The sequence below is a fragment of the Talpa occidentalis genome, unplaced genomic scaffold (assembly GCF_014898055.3).
Source record: "Talpa occidentalis isolate TD23 unplaced genomic scaffold, MPIMG_talOcc4v2.1 talOcc4.10, whole genome shotgun sequence".
In the NCBI taxonomy this organism is placed as follows: domain Eukaryota; kingdom Metazoa; phylum Chordata; class Mammalia; order Eulipotyphla; family Talpidae; genus Talpa; species Talpa occidentalis.
Window position 1 is genome coordinate 12,888,823 of NW_023600993.1, and position 13,615 is coordinate 12,902,437.

At 47.8% G+C, this 13,615-nt stretch overlaps 1 protein-coding gene across 5 annotated transcripts in view; it reads right to left on the bottom strand.

Annotated features, from left to right (window-relative positions):
- Positions 1-13,615, bottom strand: part of RFTN1 (raftlin, lipid raft linker 1) — a 163,627-nt gene that overhangs the window by 40,417 nt on the left and 109,595 nt on the right. For all 5 annotated transcript variants that reach the window (XM_037524760.2, XM_037524771.2, XM_037524764.2 and 2 more), the window contains exon 5: positions 5,291-5,624. In XM_037524760.2, the coding sequence (XP_037380657.1) occupies positions 5,291-5,624 (334 nt within the window). The remainder of the gene's footprint in view (positions 1-5,290; positions 5,625-13,615) is intronic.

The following is a 13,615-nucleotide window of genomic DNA, read 5'->3' on the forward strand; positions in this document are numbered from 1 at the left end:
AGCCAGAAACTGAAATAAATTTTTTCAGGAAGGAAAAGGAAGTGCCGTTGGAATCCAGAGTCTCCAAGCATCAGGAGCAATGAAATAGAGGGAGAAACTGATTTCAGAGGACCAGCGCCTCTGCCCGCTTCCTCCTGGCTGTGCTCCTCTCTCTGCTCATCTGGAAACCAGCCAAGAGAAACTGTCCCAAAATGATGCCCCTGGTGCTTTAATACTCTGATTCTCAAACACACATTCTCACACACGAGCAGACACCAGGGATTCCAAAAAGAAGCCCCAAGTTTGTTTAAATTTTCTCAGCTGCTCTGTGACTCCGCAATGACCCCAGCTGGAAGGTTTTTCCAGACGCGGGACAGAAAGTCCCGGAGGAGGAGGGAGGTATTGTTTTTGAGGATGTTCTGAGAACTTCTGAGGAACTGGATGGGCCTGGCACCCAAGGAGCATCCAGACTGCCTTATCTTGGATTTCTATTTCTGTCTCGCTGTCTATCACTTTCCCCTGACACGGGGGGGGGGGGGGGGGGCTGCCTTGTGCCATTTAGATCCTTTGTGTCTAGAAAAGTCTCTGTAACATGGCAGGAGCTGCACAGAGTTGATCTAAATCAGAACAGGAAGCTAGGGGAAGAAAAATAGGGGATGTGGCCTACTGGGGTGCCACCAGGTCTTGCCAAGCTCTCGACAGTAGGAGGAAGGAGGCAGATGCCTGCTTGAGGGTCTATGCTTGGGAGTGGGCACAGGATGGAGTCTCTGGCCCATCTGTAGGTCGGTCCAGAGAACCTGTGACTTGCAGGTAGCAGGTGGGGTCTTGATGTCCCAAGGCTTGAGGGAAGAGGGTTCAGTCCAGCTGGAGGCATGGGCTCCAAGGGTTGGGCTGAGAGAAGGAGGAAGCTGGCAAGTTAGCTGGGTTGGAAGGAACCACCTTGGCTGGGTAGTCAACTGGGTGAAGGGCAAAGTTGGCTGAGGTCATGGACAAGGAGAGCTAAGATGAACAGTTTGCACTGGGAAAGCAGTGGGCAAATGGCAACAGGGTCGTGGGTGTGTCCAGACTCCAGAATCTCGGAGAAGGCTATTTCAGGCTCCCATTGGGTTTGGGTACTAACTGCAGGGGGCCTCTGGGCCTGGCGGAGGCCTGGCTGCCAGGAAAGTGTGGGGCCTTCCACTGGCACAGCAGTCTACGGGTACGCACTGGAAGGATGAGAGCAGCAGCAGGCGCTGAGCTCCCCGGGCCAGTCCCCTCCTCCACCTCTCGGGCACTCCCGAGCTCCATGGGAGGGGCCGCATGGATTCCGTGCCAGCAGTCTGAAGTGGATCCCCCAGAAATCATAAACTGGTTAGTGGTAAAGCCAAGAGTCGTTCAAACTCCAAATCCTGGGCTGTTTCCCAAATCTAACAAGAGGCTAATTTCGTGAGTACACAGAAGGCAAAAGCTGCTGACCACAGGTGGGCGTTCAAGGGCCGTTTGAGAATGGACTGAGCGGAAGGCCAGGGAGGGGGGCAGGTGGCAGATGTGGGCATGGGTGGAGCTATCCCGGAGGCCTGTGAGGGAGGATACTGGCCAGGGGAGGGAAGGCGGCCATGCATCAGGAAAGCCAGGCCAGGGAGGCCCCTCCTCTCCTCCCCCAGAGAGCCAGCTGCCAAGGCGGCCTGCTGAGTAAAGTCCCTGGCTGAGAAACTGGCTGGCAAGGCTGGGAGCCTCTCCCGCACACCAGGGCACAGGCGCAGGGCTGGGAGGGCAGCACGTGGAAGGCTTGTTATTATGACTGTGGTGGCAGTGAGGACTCTATGAATTCGCATGAACCTGTCTGGCCCGCTTCTCTGACCGCAGTTGCAGTAACAGAGGTGCTGAGGGAAGGACAAGATGGGAATGTTGGGGCCAGGAAAGAAGTGGGGGCGTCGCATTCGAGGCTTCCTCACCTTTCCCTGCACTGACCTTCCCACTGCTTACTACTCGCGAACAAAGGATGCTCCCACCCAACAGAAAGGCATCCAGAAAGGCCACACAGGGGCCAGTCATGCTCCCCAAGGTGTTTCCCATGAGGTGGGGGGCAGTGAGAAGGGACGCCAGGTATCTCTGCACAGCCCCGGCCCGATGTCCACCAGCGGGAAACCCCACTGGCGGGGAGACAAACCCATGAGCAAAGAGAAAACCACTGGATGTGCGTCCCGAGGGCGCCCTGTGGAAAGGGGGCATCCCCTCTGGCCCAGAGCAGCCACTGGGGTGGGGAGAAGGCACGATGCCCTGTTTCTGGCTGGAGAGCTGGCTGGTGAGCCCCATCCCAGCAGTCACTGCCTCCACCGGCTCCCCGAGGCCTCCTATAAAGGAAATAAATTAAAGGAGGAGAAGGAGGAGGGAGGGAGACTCCCTCTGGATTCTTTTTAATTGTCTTACTGTGATTGCCTATTTAAGCCCACCTGGCAGAAAGAGGAGTAAAAACACTTCACTCTCCTTAGGGGGCCCCAGAGAAAGGCAAGCTGAGAGCTGAGCAAGCAGCAGGGAGGGGAAGCTGGGGGAGGGGACTGAGAGGTAGGGGTGACTGGAAGGAAACCACAAGACTTCGCAGGAAAAAGATTAGGAGGGAAGCTAATCGTTTCAGGTGAGGGCCATGGCCCCGGGGACAGGGTCCCTGGAAGGCCAGCCTTCAGGAGGCTGCAGTTCAGGCCACGAGATAAAACAGAACGGGCCCCGGGCATGGGCGGTGACACTCCTTTTCTGTGAAACGGGCATGACAGCATTTTCTATCACTAAACTGCTGAGACAGAGTTGAGAGGACACACAGGAAGAACTTAGAGGCCTCTCAGAGGGTGACCTCAATCATCACGGCCGGCCGGCCATCCCGCCAGGCCACGCGAGTTCACCTGCCACCCTTGTGTGTGCCTTAGCTGAGAGGGAACTGCTGGTGCTTGCCACAAAGACTGGTGCTTGCCACAGAAGGAGGAATAAAGGATAATAGTGAGCTGCCCACAGGCCAGACCTGCGGCCTCCTGCACAGGGAGTGAAGGGCCAGCCTCTTGGCATGAGTAAAACAGCAAGAGTCGCCTATCTGGTGAGATTAGGGGAGGGAGGAAGCACCAAAACACCCTCCTCAGCCGAAATCTCCATCCACTATTGGGTCAACCACCTGCAGGCACACACATTAACCCACTCTCCCCTGGAGGATCTGGCTTTCTATTAGACTACACACACTTGAGGAAACAGGATACAGGTCGAGAAGCTTTTTGGATGTTTGAAGGGTTTCTGTGTGCTGAGCAAGTGGGAGCCTCCAGGAAACTGAGGTGAGCAGAAGCAACTGGTGGGGGGAGGTCCTAGGACAAGTCACCCCAGTTAATTCTTCCTGGGGTCAACCACAGAAGGCAGGAAGTCCACAAGGGGTCTTGGAAACAAGTGGATTCTGGAACACAGGGAGGATCTGAAAACTCCCAAGGGAACCTCAATATTTACCCTTTCCCAAAGCTATAGTTCCATGCAGAAGTGAAGGTCAGTGTCGGGACTATTGAGCTTGGACCACAACCATCACAGCTCACACACAGGGGTCAAGTGCTGAGTGTCTAACCTTTTCACCAGAACCTACTCCTCTCTCTGTTTTACAGGAGAGGAAACGGAGGCACAGAAGGGTGTCTTGCCTAGGACTGCCTAGCTAGATGTGGCAAACTAGAACTCAACATAGAGTCTGGCTGCTACCCTCCCAGCTTCCTGCCTCTCCTTTCTCCGGGGGGGCCCCGTGTGCCCTGAACCTCACCCTCCCTCCGTTCTGGGTTATGGAGGTGGGAGGCCTGTCTCCATTTTCAGGAGCCAAAGCCCACAATCCAGCCCAACAGCAATGAGAAGACGAAGCCTTCTAGAATAAGACATGGACATGCATTAGTAGGCCTAAACGTGCTCTCAGCTACTCTAGAGGGAGCAGAATTCGCCCCAAAAGATGTCTTCCACAAAGGGAGAGCTCTGCTTCAGTACATATTTAAGAAGGATCAGGGTTGTTAAACAAGAGTCCTAGTAGATTCCAGAATTGAGGCAGCTCCAATCTCTCCCACTAAGTGAATTCACTCATAAGTGCCTGGAATGAACCATCCCACAATTTTCTTTTCAGCAAGCACTGACAAAATACAAGAGGCGATCTCACCTGCTTTTCTATGCTCAAAGCATAAATTGTTCCTCATCATTTATAAGAGGCTAATTTTAAGAATTAGTAAATAAACAACAACATTAAACAGGAAGATCATCCAGAAAAGCCTAAAGAGACAAGCCTCCTAAGGCCTGGGGTTCTCCTATCAGTCTTGACAGTTCTGTACCTCCCAGGGCGAGGAGGGGCGGATCACTTGATTTCCTGAAGAAAGATCAGGAAAGGGAATTACTGGGAGGTGAAGAGAAACTTCTCTACCTATAAACTCTGGGCCTCAGTAATTCCTGTCAGCCTATGACTGTATATTACACAGGAAATAGAAGTAGAGCCACATGTGGGGTGGTGGTTAAGCCTGCTGGGTTCATACGTCAGATCCTCAAGGCCCAGCCTGGGCAACAGATATTCTCTCTAAACCTCAGTTGACTTAGCTGTAAAATAGACAGTGAAAACAGAGCTTCCCACATCACAGTGCTATAGGGAGAATGGAGTGATCAGTCCCATAAAATGCTTAATGGCACAGCCCCTGATATAAAGGAAGTATTGAGAAGTGGTGGTTAGCATGTGAGCCACAATCCCCAGCCTGACACACATGCCTTAATGGCCCTTTCAGTGTGGAGAAGAAGCTCTCATTCTCTCTAGCACCTGCTTTCACCACGGAACTGACCTGTCAATAATATAAACTCCCCAGAATCTGGTTGCTGACAAGTCTCCTGAGTTGAATCACCAGTTTCCCACATAATTTGTCCTCACTGGCTTTCTTGATTTATTTCTTTAGGTAGATATTCAAAATAAGCAGAGCCAAAGCAGAACGGGCATCCTGCATGGATGCCCTGTACCTTAATGTACCTTACCGCTCCCCGTATGTCAGTCAGCAAGGACTTGAGGGCAGTGTGGGAGCATGGGGAGGAAATAACTCGGGGAGGAAATAACTCACATTCTAGAATTCACTTCAAAGGTGGCACTGTGAGCAACTGCCAATCAGTTTCATGAGGTTTGGCTCTCCCTGGAAGTCACCGCTTCAGTAAGTAGCATCCGGAGACCAGGAAGCAGCTCGACACCATCCCTCCCGTTTGACCGGACCTCTGTGTCTGCCAAGCGAATTCCACTTCCTTTTCCTGCAATGCCCTGGGGTCACGGAAAAGCTGCTAACCTCCCTTTAAGCTGCACACTTACTTGCCGAGACTGGGTCCTCAAGCACTTCCGAGAGTTCGCTATCCCGTCCATCCAGAGTCTGGTTCACTCCTCGGGGTGACAATCCTGCCCCATCCCTTTCTCCGGAAGGCAGGCTGGCTGGGTCGGCAGGCCCAGCCCTTCCTGGGTTTCCGTCTGTCCCTGCTGGAGCACGGTCAGCAGCGCCCAGGCTCTCTGTGCTCCCACTGCGGCCTGGCTCCTTCCTCGAATCCTGGACGCTGTTGGCAGAGGGCATGGGAGGGTGGCTGTCCACAGGGCAGTGGTACTGAGGGATGACCCCGACGAACTTCAGGCCCCGACTCGCTGCCTCCTGGATCTGAGAGGGAGACAAACAAGAGGAGGGAGCCAAGTGAAAGGGGTGCTCTATCCAAGGGGTGCTCTATCCAAGGGGGGTGTGTGCAATATTCCAAGCCCCTCGCTGGCCTGTGAGGATATTTCACCCGTTTGCACATAAACTCTATCAAGCAGGCAGAGGCTCCATGTACTCAAGGCTAGGCACCCCCCAACCCTGGCCCGGTTGGGGACATTGACCGGGGTGGGGGGCTCATTTTTTTTTTAACTATTCTTTCTGATTAAAAAAGAAAGCATTTGGCGGTGAAGAGCTGGCATCACCTCTTTTGCAACACTGCATTCATCCCTATTGCTGTTTTTTAAGAGGCTGGAAAAAGGTTCTCAAAGGATGAGCTGAAACAAACAGTTGGAAAGAGGAAGTTCATGTTGTAAGAGTTTATTTTTTCGTTATTTTCTTTTCTGATGAATCACCTACTTCCTGCCAATCAGACGACTGCATAATGCAGTCTGAGCATATAACCATATACTAACTACCAGATGACATTTTATGACCCAGAGAACTTCCTCTTTTAAACAATTGTTTTGGCAGAGAAGGGCAGAGGTGGGGAAAGTCACCACTGGACAAAAGCTGATGGGAACACGCCCCAAGGAGGGAGCTGTGACCCATACCACCTCCTCCAGGCTCTCAGGCCCCGGGCAGTCCAGAGAGTCCAAGACCCCTTCTCTGCTTCCCTCCCCCCGCCCCACAAGATGGGGCAGATTCTTGATCCCCATCCAGTTTAGGTTACAAGTAACTTCCTGAGCCCCAAAGAGAGGTGGGGGGCACTAAGTGCCATAGGGAACCCTGAGGAACTTGAACTCTTCTCTCCCTAAAAATGTCCGCAGCCATTTGAATTTAATTAGTTGTAAGTAAAAGAAATATGGAAAGTAACAATGTAATCAATTCAAGCAAGAGCCAGCCCAGACTAGGGGACTTTAGGGTACTTTCTGCTCAAGTCACTTTACAAAAAATCAGGAGGAGACCTTGATTCAGCCACCAAGCCCAAAGAGGATGACCTCAGAAAATCCAGAGGCCTCTGCAGCGATTAGCTGCTGTCATTTAGGAATTAACGAGAAATACCAGCCTGGAACTACTCTCTCTAAGGGCAGAGCATGCAGTGAGTTCAGAGACAGGACTGGCACCCAAGTTCATTCTTTTAACCACATGACCAAGTGAACAGATCTCAAGGCATCAGTACATACGTTCTTGGAGATGTATATGTCCATATGTACGCACATGGGTGCCAAGGGTATGCCAATTCACTCTTCAAAGGCTAAAAAAAAAGTCTTTCCATTCTCAAATTCATTTTTCACTCATTCATCTGTGATAGTTGGCCACCTGTTTCCAGAAATTATTTTGTAAACCTTCTACAAGAAGATACAGGTGATAAAGGCTTTAACCGCAAAGAATAGGGAGATACTTAACCAAAGGACCTTCGGCAAAGGGCAGCTTAGGTGGCATAAAAAAATCTACCTCTGAGCTTCCTAGTAACGTAGGCAAAAAGAGCAAGGGGATGGATTTTATACTCCTCAAATGCATTGAGGAGACATGCCAGGTCACTAAGAGAGAAGCATAATTCGTTAATAAAGAACAGAACTATGCTGTCTGACTCTTGTCAGATATGGAGCAATAGGGGTCTTCCTCAGCTTCACAGAAACTGAAGAGATGTTTTTCTTACACCATTTATATATTCTTAATGCTGGAGGAAATGAAGGTATCATGTTAAAGCACAGATCTTTGCGGATCCTTCTAAGTGGAGTACAGTGAACAGTGGAGGTAATCTGACGGATGTGGGCTCTGCCACAGACTCTAAATCGTGTCAGAGATGGCACCCAGCCACTTCGGCTCAACGTTCTCAAGTTCCCACTGCAGTGGAGTGAGCTGGCTTTTCCTTCATCCTAACTGTGAAGTGACACTGCCAGGCTTCCTCACAGGGTTTGGGAAGACTGGCTTTTCATTTAGTTTTGAACACTGTGCAAATTCTCAGTGCACTAAGCCTTCAAGTCCAAGTAACTGAAAATTAAACTTTCACAAATTTCGACATTTGAGAAAATATTAATGATTTCCAGAAACAGCTCCTGCAAGAAGGACAATTAGTTATCCACTTCCCCCATCCCCAAACTGCAGACTACAGATTCGTCTCTTCAGCCCCCAACACTCCAGCCTGGCTTTCACCCTAATAAACTGCCAGGCCGAGTTCCCCACCTGCTGCTGTCCCTGGGGTTGGGGGGGCAGAACCACCTGCCTGCGCTGGCCCCCACTACTACTGTCTCACCACACAGGAAGCAGCTCTGGCTACTGAAGCATTTTGAAAAGCTGGTCCCACTGAGGGCTCGGCAAAGGCCAGCCTCGATTTGTGAGGTGTGAAGGGGCAGAGGCCCGGGTTGGCCCCCCATATGTGTGACTCACTGGCTTGGGGAACCAGAGAATGGTATATAAGCTTTCTATGCCTCGGTTTTCTCACCTCCAAAATGGGGGGAATCACACCTCTCTGCAGATGCTCTAAGGTGGGATGTTACATGTGAAGGGGTGGGGGACGGAGAAGGTAAGTGGCCGTCATTACTGCTCCACCCGCTCTCCTCCTGGGCCCAGGTTTCTGTGGCAATGCAGACTGCTGGGTCCTCCAGCAGGACTCTGAGAACAGCAGTCTCCTAGCTCCCCACTGGGACCTGAAGAACCAGAGAGGCCTTGACATAAGCCAGGAAATGCCCCCTTTGGCCCACTGAACTGCACATTTATCCTCTATGCCAGGGGTTCTCGGTCTGGCTTGTTTCAGTGAGCGTAACTCCCTCTAGGTTTATCCATCAGAGGGTCTCAAAGGATGGTGCTGTATTCACAGCAGCAGCAGCACCTGGGAAGCTGTGAGAAATGCAAATTCTCAGGCCCCACTAAGCAGAAACTGAAGCAGAAACTCTGGTAATGGGGCTCAGGGGCTTGTGTTTCAACCAGCCCTCCAGGTGAGTGCACCCTCAAGTCTGAGCGTCGCTGTGCGGGAGGGCAGTGGTTCTGTGCCCTAATGATGGTGGTGCATAGTAGGCGAACAACAAGGACCCTTCTCATGAATGAATGAATGAATGAATGAGTTAAGTAATGAGCAAGCATATATATATATTATATATATATAATATATATATAATATATATATATATATATCTCCTCTCCCAGAATGTGCTCCTCGAAGGTAAGGATGGAGATGGATTAATTTTTCATTTCCAGAATTCAACAAAAATGTTTTAAGTCCCCACACTGGCTCAGACCAACATAGCACCTGAAGTTCAACTTTCAAGCATTTCAGCCAATTAGTATAAACAGGCTTTAAAAATAATTATACTGACATGGAACAATAATACGATTTGATAATTTTATAATAAAAACAGGATTCTAAGCCTCACAGTTACATAATATTTCTATTTGTAATATTTCAATACTTGTCTAATGAGCACACATTGTATCATCAAAAAGAGCAAATACTCCAGAAATTTCTCAAAGAGAGCGAGAAATACAGGAATGGATGAAAAGGTATAGAAATGACAGCAAGGAAAGTGATTATTTCTGTCTAAAGGGGAGTTGAGAAGTTCCTCACAGAAGGTCAGTTCTGTACCAGATGAAATTGTATAAACAAAAGGGAGACACGAGGATTGTGGCAGAACTGGAGAGTGGGTGCCTTGACTTAAACAATTAAATGCTTTTTTGCTCATCTCTTTGGGGATCAAATCTGCAGGAGGCTTTGAAGGATGAATAGGAGTTTGCAAGATAAGGGAAAGAAAGGGAGGAAAGGCAGTGTAGGTATAGAGAAGGGAGGATCATTGTGGGAAAACTCGGTGTGCAAAAGACTGATGTGTTGAAACTTCTAGAAATATTTCTCGAACATGACCTGAGAAACCAGGAAGTTGAGATGAAAATCACAAGGGCCATATCACAGAGGTCATTGCGTACGATGCCAATACAGGCTCCCATTTCACCACCCTGCAGGGAAGCATAATCCCCAACGTGCGCACCAGGACCAGAGAGTGGGAGTCTGAGGGCAAAGCACAGATTTCTCTGAATGTTCATCTTTTATTTTAAATGTCAATGAAAGTTTTTGTATCCAGCACCATAGTACTGCATAGTATTTAACTTTTTAAAAGATGCCAAAGCTCCACCCCACTGCCTCCCACCCCAAGCCTTGCAAGGAAATTCACGTCTTGGGACGATGAAATATCTTTGTTCATAAATCTTTGTCTGTAGCTCTGTTTACTTCCTTCGGGTGCATTCCTGGAAGCAGAATTAATGGGTCAAGGGATATTAACTTTTCAAAGGCCTGGTACAGGCTGCCAAATTGTTTACCAGAAAGGAGGAGTAATCCTTTTTAACCAGAAGAACCACATTTAAAGTTTTGAAGATCAATATTTGGCTAGCCCCTAGGGGCCTTGACAGTGCTATTTTTCTACCTTAATCTCGTGTAGGCACTCTCATCTCTACCTTTCATGATGTTTGGACTGTGTTTCTCAAACCAAACCCTACTTGTTTCAAAATCACTCATTTATTCATTCATAACTTCAACTGAGCAACACTCACATGCATCCTAATGGCGGGCTCTGAAGGTGTTCATCAGGGTTCACCCTCGGCCACCAGCTCTCCTCACTCTGTCCCCACGGTGACCTCCTGTACCCACACAGATTCAGGCCCCAATCAATTATTCCCAAATTTGCCCTTTCCAGCCCTGACTTCCCTTGGGGTTCAGACCGGTAAGACCAATAACTACAACTGATGGGTCCACCATCAAACCTCACCCTCAACCTGGAGCCCAAAGCGTTATCCTTAGCTCATCCCTTTCTCTAACCCTGTGCATCTGCCCACCAGATCCTTCCAGACTTATCCCACAGTGTCTCTGGAATCCTCCCTGTTTCCATACATCTCAGATGAATCTACTTTGGTTCCTTATTATCTGGACATGACATATGGGCCAATAACAGACACCACCACTGTATCATGCCACCCCAGGTCTTCCTGAGCATGGAGTCAAGTCAACATGGAAGGTCAAATCATGAATATGCAGGTTGCCTTGGTGATGGAGTTCCCCACAGACATGCAGCCCCCAAAATGTCTCTAACAATTGTGGTTAGTCACAAAAATTGTCACCATTGTACCACTCCTGTATAAAGGATTTTAATATGCATTATCTTACGCCTCCAAGTAATACTTCATAGGAGAGGAAATTGGTTCTGTGAGTTACATGACGGGTTAAACTTCACAGGGTTAATCACAGGCAAAGCCCAGATCTAAGTAGCCCAAATCCAACCTACACTCTTTCAAAGATACCACACTTCCCACCTTATGCAATACGACATGTGCCAGATGCCCAGATGGGTGCTAGTTTAAGCTGAAATACACCCTTACCCATGTTTTCTCATTTCTGTTGTATGTAGCAGCTACCCCACCCCAACATGTAAAGGAGTAATAATTGCTGGATTCAGCCCCCCACGGGTTAAATAAGGATATTTTCAACTGATCCAAGACTTTATTTAACTGCTCTATAATGAATAAAATTAAATGAAATGATAACTATATTTTCTCAACTTAAAATGAGGGTTCATAATGTGAAAAAGATTTATTTTTTTCTTTAAAAAATTATTTCTATAGGTCTCAACTATAAAAATGACACTATAAAATTATACATTTTAATTAAATGTTTAAAGAAACATTAAAAATAACAACATGACATTGGATAGTCCAGAAAATCTAGAACATATTGCCTGTCACTCAACTTCCAAAATGCATACCATGCTGCTAATAATGAGTGTAAATATATCTTTTGTATAGTACAGGAATTTGTGTTTTAGAGTATATATATTAGTCAGGATGAAACTGGTTAAGAAGAGATGGGACAAGGGTTGGATTTAATAAAAATGAAAGTTGTATGTCACATAAGAAAAGGAGCAGAAAAGGCTCCTGCTGGTCAACAGGAATTGGAGCATCTAAGGCCATGAGATATATGGGTAAAGGGTCAGTACAGTCTAAGACCATTTGTCTGAATCTAATAAAAAAGCAGTCCTGGTTAATTTCAGGTGTCAACTAAACACTGGTGCCTAGTTTGGTCAACCTGGGTCTCATATTGCTGTAAAGGTGTTATTTAGATGTGATTAACAGCTACGGTTAAGTCATATTAAAGTAAACCCTCCATAAGGTGAGTGGGCCTTATCCAATCTGTGAAAGGCTTTAAGAGCAAGGATGGAGGTTTTTATGAAGAAGGAATTCTGCTTCCTAACAACACAGCAAATCTGTCTGCATTTTCAACCTTTAGATTCAAGACTACAACATCACTCTAATTATTAGAGTTGGACAGCCCTGTGAATTTTGGACTTGCCAGCTCCCACAAAGATATGAGCCAATTTCTTAAAATAAACTCATCTCAATCTCAATAGATCACAGATAGATGGCTGGCTGGGTTGGTGGGTGGTTGGGCAAATGGATGGATGGGTGGGTGGGTGGATGGACAGATGGACAGACAATCCTATTAGCAGTGTTCCTCTGGCACAACATGCCTAACACAGGAGGGAAGCAGGTAAAGGGAGAAAGAGGATTAAGACAGCACAGGGCAGGCTGACTGAGGTCTCCAGATGTAAAGCTGACTTGGAGTGAAATGGAGAGATGACTAAGAGTTCCCAAAAGGCAGTGAGAGTGAATGTGCCCCCACAGAAACTGGCCCCTAGGACTTAATGTGGTGTTGATTCAAGGTCCCAGGGCAGGCACTGATGTCCAACAAGAAGGGTGACAGTCACTTGGGTCCCAGGAGAGGAAATTCCCCCACCACATTTTGAGGTAAGGGAAATAAAATCTTTAACTGATAGATTCCTTTTCTACAAATTATAGACACTTTCCAACCGACAGTGAACTTGATGGACTGCCTGTAATTAATGAGTCAATTAATGTTGGGAATCAGAAACTTCACTGAGTTTTTGGAAATACAGAGTTGTGCTGGGCCATAGGGTAGCCACTAGCCAAGCATGGTTATTTAGATTTAAATTTATTTAAATGAAAGGAAATGAAGAATTCAATTCTTCAGCCCTTGGTGTCCACATCGCCAGTGTTCAACAGCCACGTGTGCCTCGTGACCACAGTATTGGAAAATGTCAATAGGAAACATTTCCATCATCACAGAAAATTCTATTGAATATTGTTACTATAAAGCATGACAAGTCACATGAAATGCTGAATATCATTTTTCAACAATGATTTCAGAGGCATAGACTACGTGGAGATAGCCAAGACATGCCATGCGTGCGTGCGCACGCACACACACGACCCATACTGACCCTCCCTCACAAATTAGGGGCCACCAATCTGTGGCTGCTTCCCTTTATAATCTTTGGAGACCCATAGCACCCACAGGGAACCTGCAAACAGAAGCATGTACTGTATGTCAAGAAATGCTATTCTGGGTTGCACAGTTTCACACGAGTCTTTATCATAGACATAACATGATATTTTATCACATACATGTAACCTTTCTCATATTTTGCCATCTAAGCTCTTGGACAGCTTTCTGAAAGGGGGGTTTCAAAAATGCCATGGGTTTTGCCTCAAGGCTCAGCTGCCTGGAGCTCTGACGTGTGGACACACAGTTTCAGGAACTGAAACCTTCACCAAGGGCTGCTGTGGTTGTGGTCATTTATGGGCCTGCAAGGAAAGATCCTGTAGACTTTTTGGTGTTGTGGTTTTTCTCTTCTAATGATTGGGAGGCTCTGGTATGGACCCAGCCTGGCCACTCGTTAGCTGCATTACTGGTCAACTCCGTTGCTGGATCTGGGTCTGTTGTCTCAGCTCTAAGATGGAAACAGTAATAGCCTCTGATTCATTCCCTTACTACTTCCTCAACAGCTACTACGTGTTGGGCACTAGGCACTGGGGAAAAAACACCCAGCCCAGCAGACACTATTCCTGCCCTTTGGGTTTAATGTGTGTTAATCTAACTCCAGGGGTACTTGGAAAGCTCT